The sequence below is a fragment of the Chaetodon trifascialis genome, chromosome 5 (assembly GCF_039877785.1).
Source record: "Chaetodon trifascialis isolate fChaTrf1 chromosome 5, fChaTrf1.hap1, whole genome shotgun sequence".
Classification (NCBI taxonomy): domain Eukaryota; kingdom Metazoa; phylum Chordata; class Actinopteri; order Chaetodontiformes; family Chaetodontidae; genus Chaetodon; species Chaetodon trifascialis.
In genome coordinates, this window is record NC_092060.1 from 3389527 (window position 1) to 3409179 (window position 19653).

General features: G+C 45.2%; 1 protein-coding gene across 1 annotated transcript; it reads left to right on the forward strand.

The window, feature by feature from the left end:
- Nucleotides 1–3166: 3166 nt before the first annotated feature.
- LOC139331759 (piggyBac transposable element-derived protein 2-like) lies at nucleotides 3167–8554 on the forward strand. Its single transcript, XM_070963382.1, has 5 exons — nucleotides 3167–3328; nucleotides 3627–3842; nucleotides 6535–6670; nucleotides 6802–7853; nucleotides 8129–8554. Exons 1-5 carry the CDS (start codon nucleotides 3167–3169, stop codon nucleotides 8552–8554), a joined length of 1992 nt encoding a protein of 663 aa, XP_070819483.1.
- The last annotated feature ends 11099 nt before the right edge of the window (nucleotides 8555–19653 follow it).

Genomic DNA, 19653 nt, shown 5'->3' on the forward strand with positions numbered 1-19653 from the left:
GGAAGTTTTTCCTTGCCACTGTCACCAAGTACTTGCTCATGATGGGATTGTTGGGTCTCTGTAGATAAAAAAGGTTGGTCTGTACCAGCTCTATATGGAAAGTGTCCTGAGACAACTTTTGTTGTAATTTGGTGGTATATAAATAGAATTTAATTGAAAACAGCATTTAGGCTTGAGTCTGACTAACAGTGAATGCATAGAACATCCAATAATATAACTTTACCATACTTAGTCTAATAGAAAAAATAAATCAACATTCCACATCATCTCATTCAACATTCCACACTGTGGATTCTGTCTTGGCCTCTTACCAAAAGGAATGGATAAGATAGTGACTCCTATTTTTTCCGTTAATTGAGAAGTGAGAAATATATGGCACCTTTGAAAAAGATTTCTAGACTACTTTCAAGGTAGCAAGAAGACAGGTGACATAGTTTGACTTTTGGATAGGATTTGCCTTTACGTAGTAGCTAGGCTAATGTTTCAGTTTTCACAGTAGCCCAATGCAAAAGATTCAAATCTGTCTTGCCTTAAAAAATATGACCACAAAAGTTTGGGTTGACTCTCCTGGGCTTTCCTCCTTCTCACCCACGATGTTGAAAGATGATAGTCAGTACTTAGTATTAGTTAGCTTAACTCTACTTTGAACTTTGAATTGTATAAAAAAACAGAGAGAACTTGCATGTAGCTGGTGTAACAGGCCACTGATGAATGGCATTTGAGTGAACCAGGATAGGCAGGCAGCATATAAGATTGGGAGGAATTTGAATGTAACATGGCATGTCATAACAAAACTGAGAGAATTCTAGAGTATAGTTTAACCGGCACGTTAGGTCTGCCCCACCACTGGGGGCCACAGTACTGTCCTAGCAGCGTCCCCGCTTCCTTCGGTCACCCACCGGTAGCGAAGCTCCCAATCAGTGCCATTAGCAGCACATAAATGCGGCGGCACACCAGCAGATATCTCTCTTTCCCTCTTATGCTGCTGTTTCCGTGTGGTGCTGTTACACTTCAGAAAAGACAACGGTGACGCCGTCCGTGAGCCTGTTCACCATGGCTGGTCAATTTGAGCGCTGACCGTGTGTTGTACAGCCAAGGTAATTTTATTATTGTGTAGTAGTGTTTCAGTGAGCAACGTAGAGATCGCAAGATTGCCTAACCCGTGTTTCACTGCTGCAAGGACAGAAACCACTGAGGCCTAGCTGCTGAACAATCTTCCTTCAGTTTTTATGTTTTTTTTTATGTCATATGGTCTGTGATGTTTTGCATTACTGAAGGAGATTAAAAACAAAGGAACACCCTTTTTTATCAACTCAAAACCACATCTCTGTTCAATTCTTTGTGAAGTTTACCTGTGTGGTCAAAGTGCTAATTAACTATATGATGTATTCCCTGGGTGAAATCCCCGGGGTGGAGTTGTCGGGTCGTTAACTCAGAGTTCAGTCAAGACCTTATTGTGTTACAATAGTATTCAGAGTTGGATGCTACCCTCCACTCAGTAGTAGACAACCAGGCTATTCGCCTCTTGCAACAGCCCCATTGCCAGAACAGGAAGACCTCTCATCTGTCCCATGTAGCAAGGTTTGAAGTGGCGAACACCTGAAGACACATTAACATGCTGTTGCTTGCTAGCTAATTAATAAATGTTAGCTCCATGCCCGTAAAAGTTAAAGATTGTTTGATTAATAAATGTCATCATATTATTGATTGCAACTGGTTGGTTCAAGCTTATTTGAGTTCATGTCTTTTTTTTTTTTAACAGGATGAAAACATGATTGGATTTTGATACAGGAATAAAAAGGTTGCGCAGTATGATGGGATATGAACTAAAATGTAACGGGCTAGTGGAGGACCCAGTTGCAGTGCCAGCCGATCTACGGGGAACACAGGGAGACGGACAACTGGGGTAACACTGTGCCGTGCTGAGCAGAGGACCAGCTCAGACGGTACTGTAATGAGGGCGGATTAAACACGGAAATCACTGGTGGAGTTCAGCGTGCTTGAAACCACTCTCAGAGGAGGAATATGCTCTTCAATACCACCGTGATGGTGAGATCTGCACACCCACAGACACAGGGATTTGACAGACGGAGTAGTCAGGAACAGGCAAGGTCGAATAACAGAAATCAGGTTGGAATGAAATGCTGGAGAGTCTGGCATGACGCATGGATAATCTGGCAACTGGAAAGAATGACAACTCTGCTTAAATACCCTCCTGATGAGTCTAATAGGCTAGGTATGCAGGTGAGCAGGTATGGGGCGTGGCTGAAGAACTGCAGCAACAGGTGTTGTGCTGGGCTGGACTGTGACACTAAAAGGCATTTTTCAATTCATCTCGACTTTAATGAGGGTCAGACCCACCAATTCCCCCCAGGAATTTAAACCCCTGTTCCAGACTTTATTTCAAACCTTTTTACCTGGAATTGAATTCAAGATCCATTTGAGCTGAGGGTGAGTTTCTAACATATGGTAGTTAAACTAATAGTAATTCCAAACCCAAAATAAGTAAAACTAGTTGGATGGATTTTTAAATTTCACATGATGCCTTTTGCTTTTAGTCGTTGCCACCTCTCTTTCTTTTATAAAAGACTTTGACTCAGTGCTCTACATATATGGCCAGATAAATCCACAAACAGGAGCCAGAGGGAATTTTTAAGTTTTATTACAGCTACTCCAAAGGGCTGTGGTACGTAGCCTGTTGACAAAGAGAGATTGATCATGTCGAATAAGGAAGAGTCAATTAAAGGTAAAACTTCTTTAAGCAGCTTTTTTGAGATGGGGTCGAGAATACAGGTTGATGATTTTGATGATGAAATTATTGAAATTAGTTGGTGAAGGTCGACAGGTGAAAAACAGTCTAAAACTGAAACAGGTTTAATAACGATTTCCACCATTTCTGTGTTTGAAGATAAATCAGTACCTGTTGATGGCAGGAGGTGATGAATTCTGTCTCAAGGCTCCAGGGCCTGATGGTGTCAGCCCCAGGGTGCTCAAAGCCTGTGCCCCCTAGCACCTCTGTGGATTTATTCACCATTTCTTCAGCATGAGCCTAAGTCTCCAGAGGGTCCCCATGCTGCGGAAGACGTCGTGCCTCGTTCCTGTGCCAAAGACATCACGGCCCAGGGCCTCAAAGGACTACAGACCTGTGGCACTGACCTCCCATATTATGAAGACTCTGGAGAGACTTGTCCTGGAGCAGCTCCAGCCCATTGTCAAGCCACTCTTGCACCCCCTCCATTTCGCCTATCAGCCCCAACTTGGAGTTGAGGACGGCATCATCTACCTGCTCAACTGTGTCTACGCCCATCTGGACAAGCCGGCGAGCACTGTGAGGGTCATGTTTTTTGACTTCTCCAGTGCATTCAACACCATTCATCCATGTTTAGTGGGTGACAAGCTGACAGCGATGCAGGTGGACGCCCCCCTGGTGTCCTGGATTGTGGACTACCTGACTGGCAGACCACAGTATGTGTGCCTGCAACACTGTGTGTCAGACAGAGTGGTCAGCAACACTGGGGCTCCACAGGGGACCGTTCTCTCTCCCTTCCTCTTCACCCTCTACACCACGGACTTCAATTATTTCACAGAGACCTGCCACCTTCAGAAGTTTTCTGATGACTCAATAGTACGCAATAGTTGGATGTATCAGCAAGGGCAATGAGGATGAGTACAGGGCTGCTGTGGACAACTTTGTCACATGGTGCGAGCAGAACCATCTGCAACTAAATGTGGTAAAGACTAAGGAACTGACAGTGGACCTGAAGAGAACCAAGGCACTGGTGACCCCTGTTTCCATCCAGGTGGTCAGTGTGGACATTGTGGAGGATTACAAGTACCTGGGGGTACCTATTGACAATAAACTGGACTGGGCAAAGAACACTACCGCTCTCTATGTCCCTTTTTCCCAAGGCGACTGAGGTCCTTCAACATCTGCCGGACTATGGACAGGATTTTTTATGAGTCTGTGGTGGCAAGTGCTATTCTCTATGCTGTTGCGTGCTGGGGCAGCAGGCTGAGGATGGCAGACGCCAACAGACTCAACAAACTGATCCGCAAGGCCAGTGACGTTGTGGGGATGGAGTGTGACTCTCTGACGGTGGTGTCAGAGAGAAGACTGCTGACTAAGCTATGGACAATCCTGGACAACGTCTCACACCCACTTCATGATGTGCTGGCCAGGTACAGGAGTACGTTCAGTGAGAGACTCATCCCACCAAAACTCAGGACTGAATGCTACAGGAAATCATTCCTGCCAGTGGCCATCAACCTATACAACTCCTCCCTCTGGATGCCCCCTGAACTTTTCACTTATGCTGTTACATATTTGACTAAATTCAACTTGCACATCCTTTTGTAGCCAAACTTAATTTGCACATCCGTTTGTAATACTTTGTACATCCATATGTATTACTTTGCACGTTGCTTTGCACACCCATTTGTATATACTGTTTATTTTTTCTCAGTATATATATATTGTTTTATATTCTGTTCTATATTTTGTGGTATATTTTGTTTTAATATATATATTCTCAATATAAATATTAAGTCAAGTGTCATATGCAATGAACCTGTAGCACTATCAACCAGGTAGTCAATTTGGGAGGAACTTAAGTTAGCATTGGATGGTATAGGAATTTTTGCCTGCTCACGGGTAGTCTGGTAATATGAATTCAAAATTTTTTAAATTATCGTCTGATAAAAGAGGATTCTGTGAGGTGACGATTAAGTATTCAATTTCAATGCCAAATGTCAGAACAAGGTCAATGGTCTGGTTAAAGCAGTGAGAAGGTTTATGTACATTCTGACGTAAGCAAAGAGTCTAATACTGATGTAGGGGAATTAGGTCATTAAACCTTTGGGTTTGGGGTGCATCTGACAACAACTGAAATGAAAAGTATTATTTACTTGGCACAATAATGAGAATGGATATGAATAATGAATGATACGATGAATAGTATGGATTATATGATGTATAATAAACTGAATGAAGAAGCTATAGTTGGATAATAAAAGGAATGAGTTTGGCAATAGTGAGAAGTAGTTTTGAAGAGAATGAGGATGCGAGTGTTAATTTCTTGAATTAATGACTAAGTGAGTCTAATGAGAATTGAGATTATTATAGCCTATTTTTTAAGAGATTACTGGTAACATGCCAGGCATTGCAAAATTCAAGAGAGGGGACAAAACACAAAGGCACAGCACAAGAGGAGCACTGGGGTGTTTTGGAAAAACAATAGTTATTTACTAAACTTTTCCATCTTTTTGGTAATGCACTTTTTTCGCTTTTTCCTCCTCAGACAGTTATTCCACACCAAACTGTTAGGATCCTGCCTTCCTGTCTCTCTGCCCTTTTCCCTGTGTGTGTGTGTTTGTCTGTTCACCCATTCTGGCGTGGCTGGGCAGCCCCTTACCTGCTGCCAGCTCCACCTCCTTCGACTCACCTGTGTTCATTCTCCCAGATGAGCCTGTGTATTTAAGGAGTGAGCAGTCTTCTCTTCCTTGCCGGATTATTCTTTCATCCTCCCATGTCGGTGTCTGGTTTCCTGGTCAGTAAGTACTACGTCTCCTGTTTCCCCTAGATCTCAGAGAAATTGTTTATTGTCCATTATTTAGTTCCAGCCACTTACCGTGTGCTGTGTTTTTCTTTGTTTCAGTGCCTCCCTGCCGCTTCCACGCGTGCCTCGTTTGTCAAACCCACTTCGTCGGAGCTCCTTTGGTTCATCCACTCCGTTTGAGTGCGTCTTTTGTTTGATATTCATCCACTCCGTTTGAGTGCCTCTTTTGTTTGTTTCTTATCCACTCGTTGAGTGCGTTTTCTGTTTCCCGTTTGTTTTATAAACTGTTATAAACTGTTTTACACAAATCCTGTCTCCGGGTCTGCATCTCTTGGTCCTAATACTTTGCAACTATATGCTATACATAGAATCAACACATCAAAGTCTTAATTTGATGTCCCATTGGACAAGACTTACTGGAACTCGGCAAATTATCATCACAGCCATGACCTTATGAATGATCCTCTACTGCATACCGTTGCCCTCAGGCAACAAACCACATTTTTAGATCCCACACTGGCCCTTTTAAAGAATTTTTTTTTTTTTTTTTTTTTTCAAATAATGCTACCAGACACATCTCTGTCCAATGAAATGACCATTTGAAGTAGGCGTGGCCTTTTGTTTGTGCGTAGAGCAGTCCTTTCAGGAAAACAAGCCGCATGGGACACATTGCCACCAATTGGTAAGATAAATGTCACTTTATAACCTGTTTAAATTGAAATAACTTCATACAAAAAAATATGTGCATGTGCATGCGTGTGCAAGGAAGCATGTTTGATTGTTAGATTACTTATTTTGTTTTTATTTATGTACTAAAACTGTGGTTTTTCATTCGTTGCCTCAGGGCAACATTGTGCAGTTAGCCCAATTTTGTTCATGCAATATAATGCATTAGCATGTGTGTGCATGGGGATGTGTTTGTATGCATAAATGATCATAGTCAATGTTTTTCTTTTACAATCTACTGATAATGTTACAGGACATGGATGCAAAGACATTTTATGGAAGGAAGCAGCAGGAATGTGAGGTTAGGGCCATTCCCACAGACAGTGAGGACAGTGAACTTGACAGTGACAGTGAGGAAGTGGACCAGGAGGAATGGATCCCTGAATCAGGTTTGAAGGATACTTGGTAGCTCAGGGGTCAGTTAGGGGTCAGTTGGTAAAGTAACTGTAACTGTGTGTGTGTGTGTGTGTGTGTTGCATTTATTTATTTCTAATATGTGCTTCGTTTCTCTTCTGTTCAGGAGAAAACCAGCATCAAGGTAGCGAGTCTGACACAGAGGAAGAGCAAGGAGATGAAAATGAAGAGGTGGCTGAAGTGTCTCACCTCCCAAGATGGAGAAAACTCCACAGCACCAACACTGATGTCTACCCAGAATGGCAGGGCCAGCTGCCAACAGCTGATGACATCATGTCCCCCCTCCAATACTTCAGAGAGTTCTTCTCTGAGGAGATTCTTCACGTTATTGTAGATGAATCCAATATCTATGCAATTCAGTGTGACCCCAACAAGCCCCTCAACCTTACCACCAGTGAATTAGAGCAGTTCCTGGGCACTGTGGTCTACATGTCCCTCTTTGGTCTGCCAGCAACCCGGATGTTTTGGAACAAAGCCCCCCGAGTGTCCCAAGTAGCAGACACAATGACCCTCAACAGATGGGAAGCCATCAAGAAATCCCTCCACTTCAACAACAATGAGAGACAGGAGGAAAATGACCCCCTCTACAAAATACGTCCTCTGATCACTCACCTGACATCCAAACTGGTCTCCATCCCAATGAGTGAGAAGCTGTCCGTAGATGAGCAGATGGTGCCCTTCAAGGGAAGACACAGGTTGAAACAGTACCTGCCATCAAAGCCAAAGAAGTGGGGCTATAAGATTCTCATCTTGGCAGGATCTGATTTTGTACCATACAATCTTGAGATCTACACTGGGAGAGTCAACCAACCTCCTGAGCTGGCAGATGTTGGAGCTAGTGGAAACATCGTCCTCCGCCTGGCCCAGCCAATTCCCAAGGAAGAAAACTACAAGATCTTCTTCGACAATTGGTTCACTAGTGTCCCTCTTGTACTCACACTGGTTCAGCAGGGAATTCGCTGCACTGGCACTGTTCGTGCCAACCGATTACCTGGGGTCAACCTGAAAAGCGATGCTGATCTGAAGAGAGCAGGACGTGGGGCATTCGAAGAGAAGATGGCCCTGGTGGGAGAAACCACCTTGCATGTTGTCAAGTGGTACGACAACCGCTCTGTGACCCTTCTGAGTGACCACACTGGAGCCAATCCTGTCACCGAGGTTGACAGGTGATATTATTTTCTATTATCTTATCATATTATCTTCTTTCTGAGAAATAGATGATCTGTTTGGTTTTAGCATGTTTCCAAATGTAAAGCACAATATAAATAAATAAGTAAATAAATAAATAATCTGTTATTATTATTACAGGTGTTATCGCAAACAAAAAAAATACATCAAAGTCCCCCGTCCTGCTGTGGTGCAGGAGTATAACCAGAGCATGGGTGGGGTGGACCTGCTCGACTCACTGATTGCACTCTACTGAATCGAAGTAGTGGTACCACCGGCTGGTGTTCCACTTCCTGGATATGATCATCACTACCACCTGGCTGCTCTACCGAAGAGACTGTGAAGGCACTGGCATAGAGAAGAAAGACCAAATGAAGCTCTATACCTTCAAGTCATATGTCGCAGAGGGCCTCTGCAAAAGTGGGAAGAGCCTGGAGAAGAAGAGAGGTCGTCAAAGCCTGTCCATTGCTGCCGCATACGAGGAGAAGAGGAGAAGAGGACCCGCAGCTCCCATTCCAGTCCCAGATGTCCGTCTGGATCAAACAGCCCACTGGCTCATCATGACTGGGGACAAGGGACGATGCAGGGTGTCACGGTGCAACGGTACACCGAAAGCCATGTGCCGTAAATGCAATGTCCACTTCTGCTTCACCCCCGAACGCAACTGCTTCCTGAAGTTCCACACTGAATAAAAAATCGAATCAGGTGTGTCAGACACTGGAGGGCTTAGGGGTCAGTTAGAGGTCAGTCCATAAAGTCAATGTGTGTGTGTGTGCATGCGTGATCGCAACTGTTCACAATGTGTTTGCAATAAATGGCTTGTTTATTTGAATGTTTTATTTGTTGAGTGGTTTGTTCAAATAAAATCTTGAAAAACATGGATAACATTGTGTATTTTCCTTGTTCCACTAATATAACTTATTTTAGAAAACCTTGGTGTTTTATTACCCTTGTCGCACATTGTTGCCTTGAAGCAACAAACTAATATTTGTTTGGGGGGAGGTTGGGGGTCAAATTTTATGATTGATGTATGATCAGGGACCCCGAAGCTCCCCCAAAATAGGGTGTAATATTTTTTTCCCCCAAAAATTAAAAAGTCGTGCAGTAGAGGGTTAAGAGTCAACGTGCCCCACTCCATACGCTTTCCAATGCAATGCTATAGGAGATGTCCTGTTTTTAATAAAATGTTTTTGCTTAAAACAACCTAGACAACAGTGGTCCAACTTGCTGGATGGGTAACAGACTATATTCTGTTCACTGAAAATGTTTGGCTCCTGAGAAAGTACCATGCAACCAGTGGTCTTATCTTGCCTGCAGGAGGAAGATAGGGATTACATATTTCTTCAAGAAAGAGAAGGATAGCTTCTAAAGCCAGCTGTCTTTCAGTTAAGTCTACTCTTGCCCAGCCTGCTGTTAACGTAGCAGTACAATAGAACCATCGCTATCTGAGCTTGAGAAAACTCACCACACATCAAACACTTCCGAAGAGATACTATTGTCTGGGTAGAGATAGGTTAATAATAGTGTGTTACTGTAATCTTTATCGGTTGAAAGACCAGTGCCATGGCTGATGAACATTGTTTTTATATAGGGTTCCTGAATAATAAAGGGACAGTTATTGTGTCTTTCTGCAAAGGTTAGGATCTCCTCTGTTTTGTTTTCCCACTCCCCCCCCACCACCTTGTTGACAGAGATGTTTGAATCTCATCCCCATATTGTGTCTTATTTCTCTGTTTAACTGCTGAATTCTTGCATGATATAGTCACATCTTGCCCTCTCTCTCTCACTCTCTCTCTCGCTCTCTCTCTCTCTCTCTCTCTCTCTCTCTCTCTTATGACTGCGTTCACCGTTGTGTTATGCTGATACCAAAACCTGACATTTATCTTAACAGTGATCATTCAGACAACTGGAGAACACTCAAACACTAACCTGCCATTAATCAATTGGAATAGGTGAAATACATCAAACAGCAAAACATAAAGCACTGCATATCACCAGAATACATATTTAAAATGTATTAGTGTACCACCACATGTCCTGTCTGCCTGGAAGCTCTTTGTTTTGTGAATGGTAGCTGTGTCCTCCCATGCACACCAACAGCCTGATAAGGTCACTCTCTTCAGCCTTGGCTTCTTTTTAAAGAGCCTCTATTTGACTGGCAGCTTACATGCAGTTGCTAATGTGCAATTTGTGTAATATGTGGTGAAAGGTCAGGGTGGGAAGTGAGTGTATGTGTGTGTGATTAGATGGATGACACTACATCTGATTAAGTGACAGTGAGTCATTGTCAATCTGTGTCACCCATTACCATGCAAACCTCTGTTTAATACACTTTACACTTGCTGGTGCCCACTAGCGCCAGCAAATGTAGTTAACACATACCAATGGAAAAAAAATAGGCACAACTGAATGAAGCTGAAAACAGCTTTGTAGTTGTGATGTGAAGAGCAAGAGGAGTCAGCAGCCAGCGTGGGCGAGGCTGGGTGTATTGGTTGCGAATTCCCCGGCCCCCCAAATTAACCAGTCCCTGGCTGCCCTTGTGTCACCAGCAGGGTCAGCTTTAGGACCAACCAGCTGCCCTAGCAGGAACTGTCGGACAATGGATGGGTTTTTCCTTAGAACACACAGTGCAATGGCAGTTCAGACAAAACTAGCCAACACTACAGCTATCCTTTCACTCTACCTTGCGGCTCGTCTCCTCTCTTCTTTCACTAGCTGTAAATGGGCAGGCTGTAGCAGCAGAAAAGGTGATTGCTTCACTTTGGGTGGCAAGAGGCCACCTGTGGCTGGTGCAGTCAGCTGACCGTAGCTTTCTCACAGGGCTGCCAATTGAACCCGCCGCCATATTCGGATTGGGGGCGCTAACAATGCTTCAACAGGCCCAGGAAGCCAAGCGCTATGCCAGTGAGCTCTCAGGCCATTAGCCTACCCGCAAAGGAGCCTTCACCCTCGGGCCCCTTCATGTCAAGCTTTGCCACCACAGCCTGGTTGGGGCCCATGAGACCGTAGGCAGCACCTGGTTCGCCAACGTGAACATGCATTCCAGCAACAGAGCGGTAGGAGAGGGGCCAGCTGGCATCGGGGCCGACAGCCTCCAACCCGCTCCTGACAATGTGCCGAGCCCCAGCTACTCAGGCCCCCTATCCAAAACGAGTTGAAGCCTGGGCAGCACTAGGGGCCAATCCATGGGTCTTTTCCACCATGACCCAAAGATATCGACTGCTTTTTTTCCACAAACCTGCAACCTGAAGAGGTGGCAATGCTCCTCTCCAAAGGTGCAATCAGGGAAGTAGAGAAGGCCGGCCATTAGGCAGGTTTCTTCTCACACTATTGTCTGATTCCCAATTGTCAAGTCTTAGACTTAAGACGCTTGAACCGGTATCTACGACCCCTCCGGTGTAAGATTCTTACACTCTCAAGGGTACGCCAGGCCATAAATCAAGGCAACTGATTTGCCATAGTCGACCTTGAAAATGCCTACTTTCTTGTACCAATTTGGAGAGGGCATTGGTGCTTCCTTTAGTACCAATCTTGGGGCAGAACCTACAAGTTCATGGTCCTCCCTTTCAGAATCTCTCTGGCACCCCGCACATTCACAAGGTGCATAGACGCAGTCCTCGGACCCCTTCGTCGACACGGCCTCAGGGTCCTCAATTATCTGGACAACTGGTTGGATTGTGCCCAGACACAACAGATGTGCCACGACCATGTTTCCAGGCTGCTGCTGCACATCAAGAATTTGGGGCTGCAGATAAATGAAAAAAAAAAAGAGCAAGCTGGAACCATCACAGGTTACTGAGTTCCTGGGTATGACTCTGGACTCCATAAGGGCTTCCCTCTCCCACATCACGACATATCCTGCAGTTCCTGCGAGAGCAGCTGGACCAGGGAAAATGGTCCAGCTACCACCCTCAGAGGCATGGTAGCTGCGATTAAGGCTTCAAGAGGAGGGAACCATAGCCTGTCGGGATGCTGCTGTGCCCTCATGTCACAATTTCTGAAGGGCGCCGAGCAACAAACAGTGTGGATTAAGTCACCAAGGGTGCCCCCATGGGAAAGAGTGCTGGGGGGTTCTCCAGCATGCTCCATTCGAACCAATCAAGGCAGTCAATCTGAAGTGGCTATCACTGAAGACTGGACAAGACAGGGAATGCTGGAGTTACCCTGCGGCCCAACCTTGCCTTCCTTCCAAAAGTACTCTCCGACACCAACCTGAACCAAACCATCAAGTTCTGCCCATTGCCTCCCACTCAGGAGTATGACAGAACTGGGCATCAGGCCTCTGCCCTATGTCCTGTACTTTTGTCTTATTTGAAGCGCACAAACTCGGTGTGCAAGACAGACCAGCTGTTTGTATGTTTTAAGACGGAGCACTTGGGCAAACCGCTGTCAAAGTCAAGACTGTCCAGATGGGTTGTAGAGGCCATCCAACAGGCCTACACAGAGACAGATGGGCCAACTTTACCAGGGCTCCATGCTCACTCAACTAGGGGCATGGCAACCTCATGGGCACTATGGCGAGGTGCTTCCTTAAAGGAGATCTGCGAAGCAGCCAATTGGTCAACGCCCTTGACTTTCGCAAAATACTACTTTTTTAACATAGCAGGTAGCCCATCCGTTGGAGAGCAGGTGCGAGCTGCACCCCGGCCCTGAAATGGAGCCTTGTTACTCTTGCTCCCAACACTGAGGCCCAAAGTGCTTTCAGTTAATCCCTTGTTTCAACTCAACCAGCCTTGCGCCTGGCAGGCAGGTCTGAGTCTCCCTCAACCCCCTGCTATACCCTTGCAACTTGTGGGGTTGGCAGGCCCAGGTTAGCGACTGGCAACTGAGCTGAAGGTTGTTTTGCTTTGTCTTCCAAACAATGAGGCCCCCAAGGGGCTCCCAGTTAATCTTTTGTTCAAAGTTTTGTTCTGAGTTTCTTTCACTACTCCTTTACACCCTTGAATCTTGTGGGGTTGGCAGGCCCAGGTTGGTGACTTGCCACTCGTGGTATCTATCTATCTATCTATCTATCTATCTATCTATCTATCTATCTATCTATCTATCTATCTATCTATCTATCTATCTATCTTGCACTTGGTCTGCATGGTCTCCTCATGGGGTGTCTTAAAGAGGTTCCCCATACATGGAATATGTAAAGTGTGGCGATACGATAGAGAACGTTCAATTACAGGTTACACCTTTGTTCTCTGAGTGAAGAGACTATGGGCTCTATTTTCGACTCCGCCACCAGCACGGCACAGGTGCAGCACAAATTCAGGTCCGCTGCGCCGATGGGGCGTGGCGGCGCAGACTTTGGTATTTTCGTGCGCTGTGCCGGCGACACAGCCGAGTCAAATTTCACCAATCACAGCAGCTCCTCACCTCACCTTTAAGAACACTGCTGACCAGGCGCATGGCAGGTGGCAAGTCCGACGCCCAAACTTCTCCCAGGAGGAGACTGACGTCACTTGTGTGTGTGTGTGTGTGTGTGTGTATTTTGTGGTATATTTTGATTATATATATATATATTTTTTTGTTTGTTTGTTTGTTTTATATTTGCTTTTTATATATATAGTTCTCTCTCTTTTCTTTCTTTTCTAATTTTATTCTAATTCTATTCTTGAAAGGAGCACTGCAACAAAAACAATTTCCCCTCAGGGATAAATAAAGGATTTGTAATTCTGATTATGATGTCTAAATATGAGGTCCTTAGATGGTAAATCCTCGCCCTCCTCCTCATCCTCCTCAAAGCAATGATGTACTCCATCTTTGTAGATAACGTTAAGCATTACTATGATTACATTTGTAATTGGAATGAAATGACGTGGGTAATAGACAACGATCATGACTTGCGTTTTTTCCATGTGTCTGTCTCTCTCTGTCTCTCAAGTACTCTGAGATAGATGCAGTATATATGCTCTGTAGGATGCCATGGCTGTTTCTGGTCGGCACAGTGACGCTAACCAATTAGTTCGCATCCCTGTTTCACCTGTGTACATTCGTACATTCTCAGCGCACTTTTACGCAGCCGGCACAGATAGAAATGGTTGAAAATTCCAGCGCTGGTTCATGGCTCATTATGCCGACATCCCCCCCCCCCCCCCCCACTCCACCGCAACACCCATCCTGGCGCACTTCTGTACGCCTCGGTTTACCAAAATACCAAGTGCACCATGCGCCTGCCTGCGCCGGTTGAAAATACTACTGCGCCGGCGGCGCAGCCTGCGCAGCACCGGCGGCGGAGTCGAAAATAGAGCCCTATCTCTTTACCAGGGGCCACTCGGAGATGTGTCAATCAATACGAAGCACTAGTCCCATGCCAACACAGATGTTTTATATGTCACAAAAATGTGGGATTCTCAGAATAAACATAAGGATGGATGCAAGGAGTAAAGAACTGTGCTTTTATTTACAGTGAAAAGAAAATTTAACACATGCGACACCGGAGCACAATTCACAGTTCACTGTGTGGCATCCAAGCACCTCTCCCTCAAGTGCCTTGTTGGCCAGAGCATTATAAGGACTAAGCCCCTCCCCAAGCCCAACCAATTTCCAATTAGTACCCAAAACTGCTATTTCTGGCCACCACACATTCATAAACAGGTTCCACATCAAACCCCCCAACACAATAGAAAACACACAAAAACTCCTTGTACCTAACACTATTTGACCACTTACAACTTGATATTCCTTCTCTCCCCTCCACTCAGAGGAAGATGGTACAGCCAGCACCATTTCACCACCATGGCCACAGGGCTGACCATGGCCACTGCCAGGCAGAGGAGCAAGGAGAGGCATAGACGTCATCAGTTCGCGACGTAGCCAGCAGCTCTGTGAAGGACGCCAGTGGGAAGTGTTGTATGTAAAAAGAGTAGTTTGAATGAAATGAGTCAAACATAAAGCAATAACAGCGCTCTACGTTACCGGTACCAGACTCAAAAGACAAAACTCACCGCCCTGTGGTGGTACTGTGTTTCGACCTGCCTGAGCCTATAGTGGCCTAAGGTATGATGGCGGTGTGCGAGTCCTGCCTCCCCACCCTCTCAAAACTGAGGGAGAGCATCTCCGGTCTGCGGGCTGATCTCAGGGAGAAAGACAGAATCCTCCTGGATTTCTCCACTGTCGCCACGACGCAGGCGAAACATATCGCCTACCTGAGGCGATGCGGCGCTGGTGACCGGAACATGGCGGCCACAAATAACGTCACCCTGCCATGGACGGGCTCGATCACCACCGGTACTCCGGCACCAGCACAGGCCGAGTCCCGCTGGCACCGACAGGGAGCCAAGCCTAAAACATCGGCACCTTCCATTTCTTGCCCTCGCCCCGATGAGTCGCACTGCTTCACCGGGGAGGACGGGGTGAAGGGCCCGGTGAGTTCAACCCCACTCAGGCCGAGGGAGCCCTGGTCGGTGGTGCACTGGGACGCTGGAGCTCGGCCATCTCCTCCTCCACCGCCTCCAGATCTGCCACTGGACAACAGGTTCGAAGACCCAAGACCCGGGATCCGCCAGTCCAACATGGCCGCTCCCCTCCAGCTCGGCCTGGAGCACCCGCGTCGCGACGCCAGCAGGCTCCACCTCGCCACCGCCGCACCCCCAGGGAGCCAGTGGTGCAGCGCAGCTTCCCCTCGATGCTGGTGGTGGGGACCTCCATGGTCAGGCACGTGGCAGTCCTCGGCGGCCGGACCTTCTGCCACCCTGGAGCCCGCGTCACGGAGGTTGCATCCGCCGCTCTCCAACTGTGTGCGGAACACAGACCAGCCTCCACACTGGTCCTGGAGGCAGGCATCAATGACCTTAGAAATCAGCAGTCGGAGGTCCTAAAAAAGGATATCGTGTCGCTGATCGACCGCCTGCTGGACACTGGGAAGCGACTAATTATCTCCGGCCCGCTTCCCCCACCACGTTATGGCAACGTCATCACCAGCCGGCATCGCCAACTGCACCTGTGGCTGAAGGGTTACTGCCTGACACAAGCCCTCTGCTCCACACTCGCCCTCACCCTCACCTACTACATGTTTCACCCACACCATGCACACCTTCCCGGCAGTAACCCCCTCTTCTCCACCGAAGCCTCAGGACATTCACATCATTACATCAATCACTTCACACAGACATTCAAAGCCCAGGACTGTTTTTAGACCCAGCACTGTTTTTACCATTCCTTTAAAACACCGTGATGAGTGCACGTTCAGCACAGCTATCAAATTGGCTGTGCTGAATGTGCGCTCTCTTTTAAACAAATCTTTTATCATAAATGACTTAATTTTAGACAAAAACCTAGATGGTATTCTCCTTACAGAGACATGGCTCGGCATTGACGCACCTGTTGTTCTCACTGAGGCTTCCCCACCAAATTTTAACTTTTTATTCTCTACTAGGGGGGGCAAAAAGGGAGGCGGCACTGCATCTATCACTAGAACTACAATGTCTGCAAATGCAGTTCCTTTTAACAGTTTTACATCATTTGAGCACCATGCCTTTGTTTTTAGCAGTCCTCCTATTCTTTGCATAACGGTCTACAGACCACCCCAGTATTCATCCTCTTTTATCAGTGAATTCTCTGAGTTCTTATCAATCATTCACACCACCTACAACAGGATTTTAATAGCTGGTGATTTTAATCTACACATTGACAACAACTCGGACCCAGTATCCAGAGAATTTTTAAACCTCTTAAACTGTATGAATTTTAAACAGCACGTTACACAGCCAACCCACAGCAGGGACCTGATCATAACTTATGGCCTGTCTGTGGGGGTGTCCTCTGTTGTGGATCTGGCTGTGTCCGATCACTCATGTATGTTTTTTAACATTGCCAGTTTTATTCAGCGGGAGGCACCAGTGAGAATAGTGAGGAAACGCTACCTAACTCCTGAAGTGGCTGCAAATTTTATCCAGATTCTACAGAGCACTCCTGCAGAGATTTTACCAGCACCCTGTGATTTTATCGATGACAATTTTAACAGTAATCTGAATTCAACGCTGGACTCAGTGGCTCCTCTTTTAACAAAAACAATTAGGAAAAAACCTACACCTCTGTGGAGAAATGAAGATATTAAGTATCTGAAAAGAAACTGCAGGAGTGCTGAGAGGAAATGGAGAAAATCAAAACTTACAGTCCACTATGAAATTTTACGTCATCACCTCAAAACTTACAATAACACCATTAAACAGGCAAGAATTTCTCACTTCAAAAAGCTAATCTCTGACCACAAAAATAATCCCAAATTTCTCTTCTCCACAATTGATCTTTTAATAAACAGTAATTTTAACAGACCTCATAACACAATAACAAATACCCTGTGTGAAGACTTTGCAGACCACTTCAGGTGCAAAATTGTTAACATCAGATCCAGTCTTTTATCTCAACAGGTTTTAACTACCAATACGTTTGGATCACAGGTATTACCTGAGGAAACACTGGAGAGTTTTGCCCTGGTTGACGCAAGGACACTTGGTCAAGTTTTCTCCCAGGTAAACCCCACAACCTGCCTTTTAGACCCAATTCCCACACCGTTTTTTGAAACGCTCTTTGGGTTCTTTGAGGAACAGCTGTTATACATGGTGAATTGGTCTCTTCAGACGGGTGTCTTCCCCGCCTCCTTTAAAACGGCGGCGGTGAAGCCCCTTCTGAAGAAGAGCAATTTAGACCCCAATATTCTTAATAACTACCGACCTGTATCCAACTTACCTTTTTTAAGTAAAATTTTAGAAAAACTGGTTTTTAACCAAGTAAATGATTTTTTAAACAAAAAGAACATTTTAGAAAGATATCAGTCTGGTTTTAGGATGAACCACAGTACCGAGACAGCCCTATAAAAGATTCTAGATGATATCAGATGCAACTTAGATAAACACAAGCTCACGGTCTTGGTACTACTGGATCTAACTGCTGCCTTCGATACAGTAGACCATCACATTTTATTAAACAGACTGAGGCACCTGGTCGGCCTCTCAGGTATTGCTTTTAACTGGCTCGTCTCATACCTCACTGACCGACACTTCTTTGTAAGTTGGGATGCATGTTCCTCAGGTACCCATGAGATCAAGTGTGGGGTTCCCCAGGGGTCAATTTTAGGTCCAACTCTTTTTAATCTGTACATGCTACCCCTCGGGGACATCATCAGGAGGCACGGCATCAGCTTCCATAGTTATGCTGATGATACGCAACTGTACATTGCCGTGTCTCCTGATGACACAGGGCCTATTGATGCCCTTTTTAACTGTATTTTAGACATCAAGTCATGGATGGCAGAAAATTTCCTTCAGCTCAATCAGGACAAAACAGAGGTCTTAGTCACTGGTCCTGAAGGCCAGAGAGAGAAACTTTTACCAAAACTACAAGATCTGTAACCAACACATTCTGTAAAAAGTCTGGGCGTGATTTTTGACTCTGAGCTTACTTTTATTCCACACATCAAAAACATAACAAAGATAGGTTTTTACCATCTTAAGAATATAGCCAGAGTCCGCCCGTTTCTCTCTCAGGCCAGCACGGAGGTGCTGATGTATGCTTTTATCTCTTGTCGCTTAGATTATTGTAATGCCCTGCTCTCTGGTCTTCCCAAAAAGAGTATCTCAAATTTTCAATTACTACAGAACTCATGCTGACGAGGACCAGAGGGCAGGAGCACATTACACCAGTTTTAAAATCGCTGCATTGGCTCCCCGTGCGTTTCAGGATAGATTTTAAGGTTCTTTTATTAGTTTTCAAATGTCTTAATGGTCTCGGGCCTTCTTATTTATTTGACCTACTTTTACCATATCAACCCTCACGGACCCTGAGGTCCTCCAGCTCCGGCCTCTTAACCATACCAAAAGTAAGAACTAAAACACACAGGGAGGCGGCATTTAGTCATTATGGCCCCCGACTGTGGAACAGCCTGCCGGAGAACCTCAGGGCCACAGAGACTGTTGATGTCTTTAAAAAGAGGCTCAAGACTCACTTTTTTAATCAGGCTTTTAATTGATATGTTTGATTATCTCATTCCTTTAATCAGGCTTCTTATCTTATATTTTAGTTGTATGTTTTAATGACATGACTTTTTACTATTTATTTCATTTACTCAGTTTATTTATATTTTATCTATAGCTTTCATTTATAGTTTATTTACTATTTATTTCCTTTACTCATCTTATTTCATTCAATGTTCATGTTTTATATGTTGTATTATTTTACTCTATTTTATTTACTTTACTTATTGTCTTATGAACTTTTCTTCTTTTAAATTTTAATTTAATTTAATTTAATTTTATTTAATTTTATTTATTTATTTATTTATTTATTTATTTATTTATTTATTTATTTATTTATTCCAGTGTTTCCTCGGCGGGTCCTCCACACTGAGAAATGTGTCTGATCTGTTGCAGGGGGCGCTGTCCTCGGGCCCTCTTGGCCCGGCTGGTTGGGGGACCTTGGTGTGGGGTCCACCGGTCTGTCGGGCTCGGGTGGGCCCGGGTGCGGATGCCCCCTGTGCTCACAGTTCCTGATGTCTCTCGGTGTGGACGACCCCAAAGGTGATATTTTCCTCAGTCATTAGTGTCCTGCCATGTCTTGTTACCCCTGCTATCGTCTGCAGCAAGAATGTGTGTGTGTGTGTGTGTGTGTGTGTGTGTGTGTGTGTGTGTGTGTGTGTATGTGTGTGTGTGTGTATGTGCGCGCGTGTGCGTGTGTGTATGCATGTAGTTGAGGGTGGGTGTTTGTACATACGGAGGGTGGGAGGGATGGGTTTTTATTGTTGCTTTATTTTGATTTATATTGTCTTTAAATCCTGTGAAGCACTTTGTGTTGCATTTTAATGTGT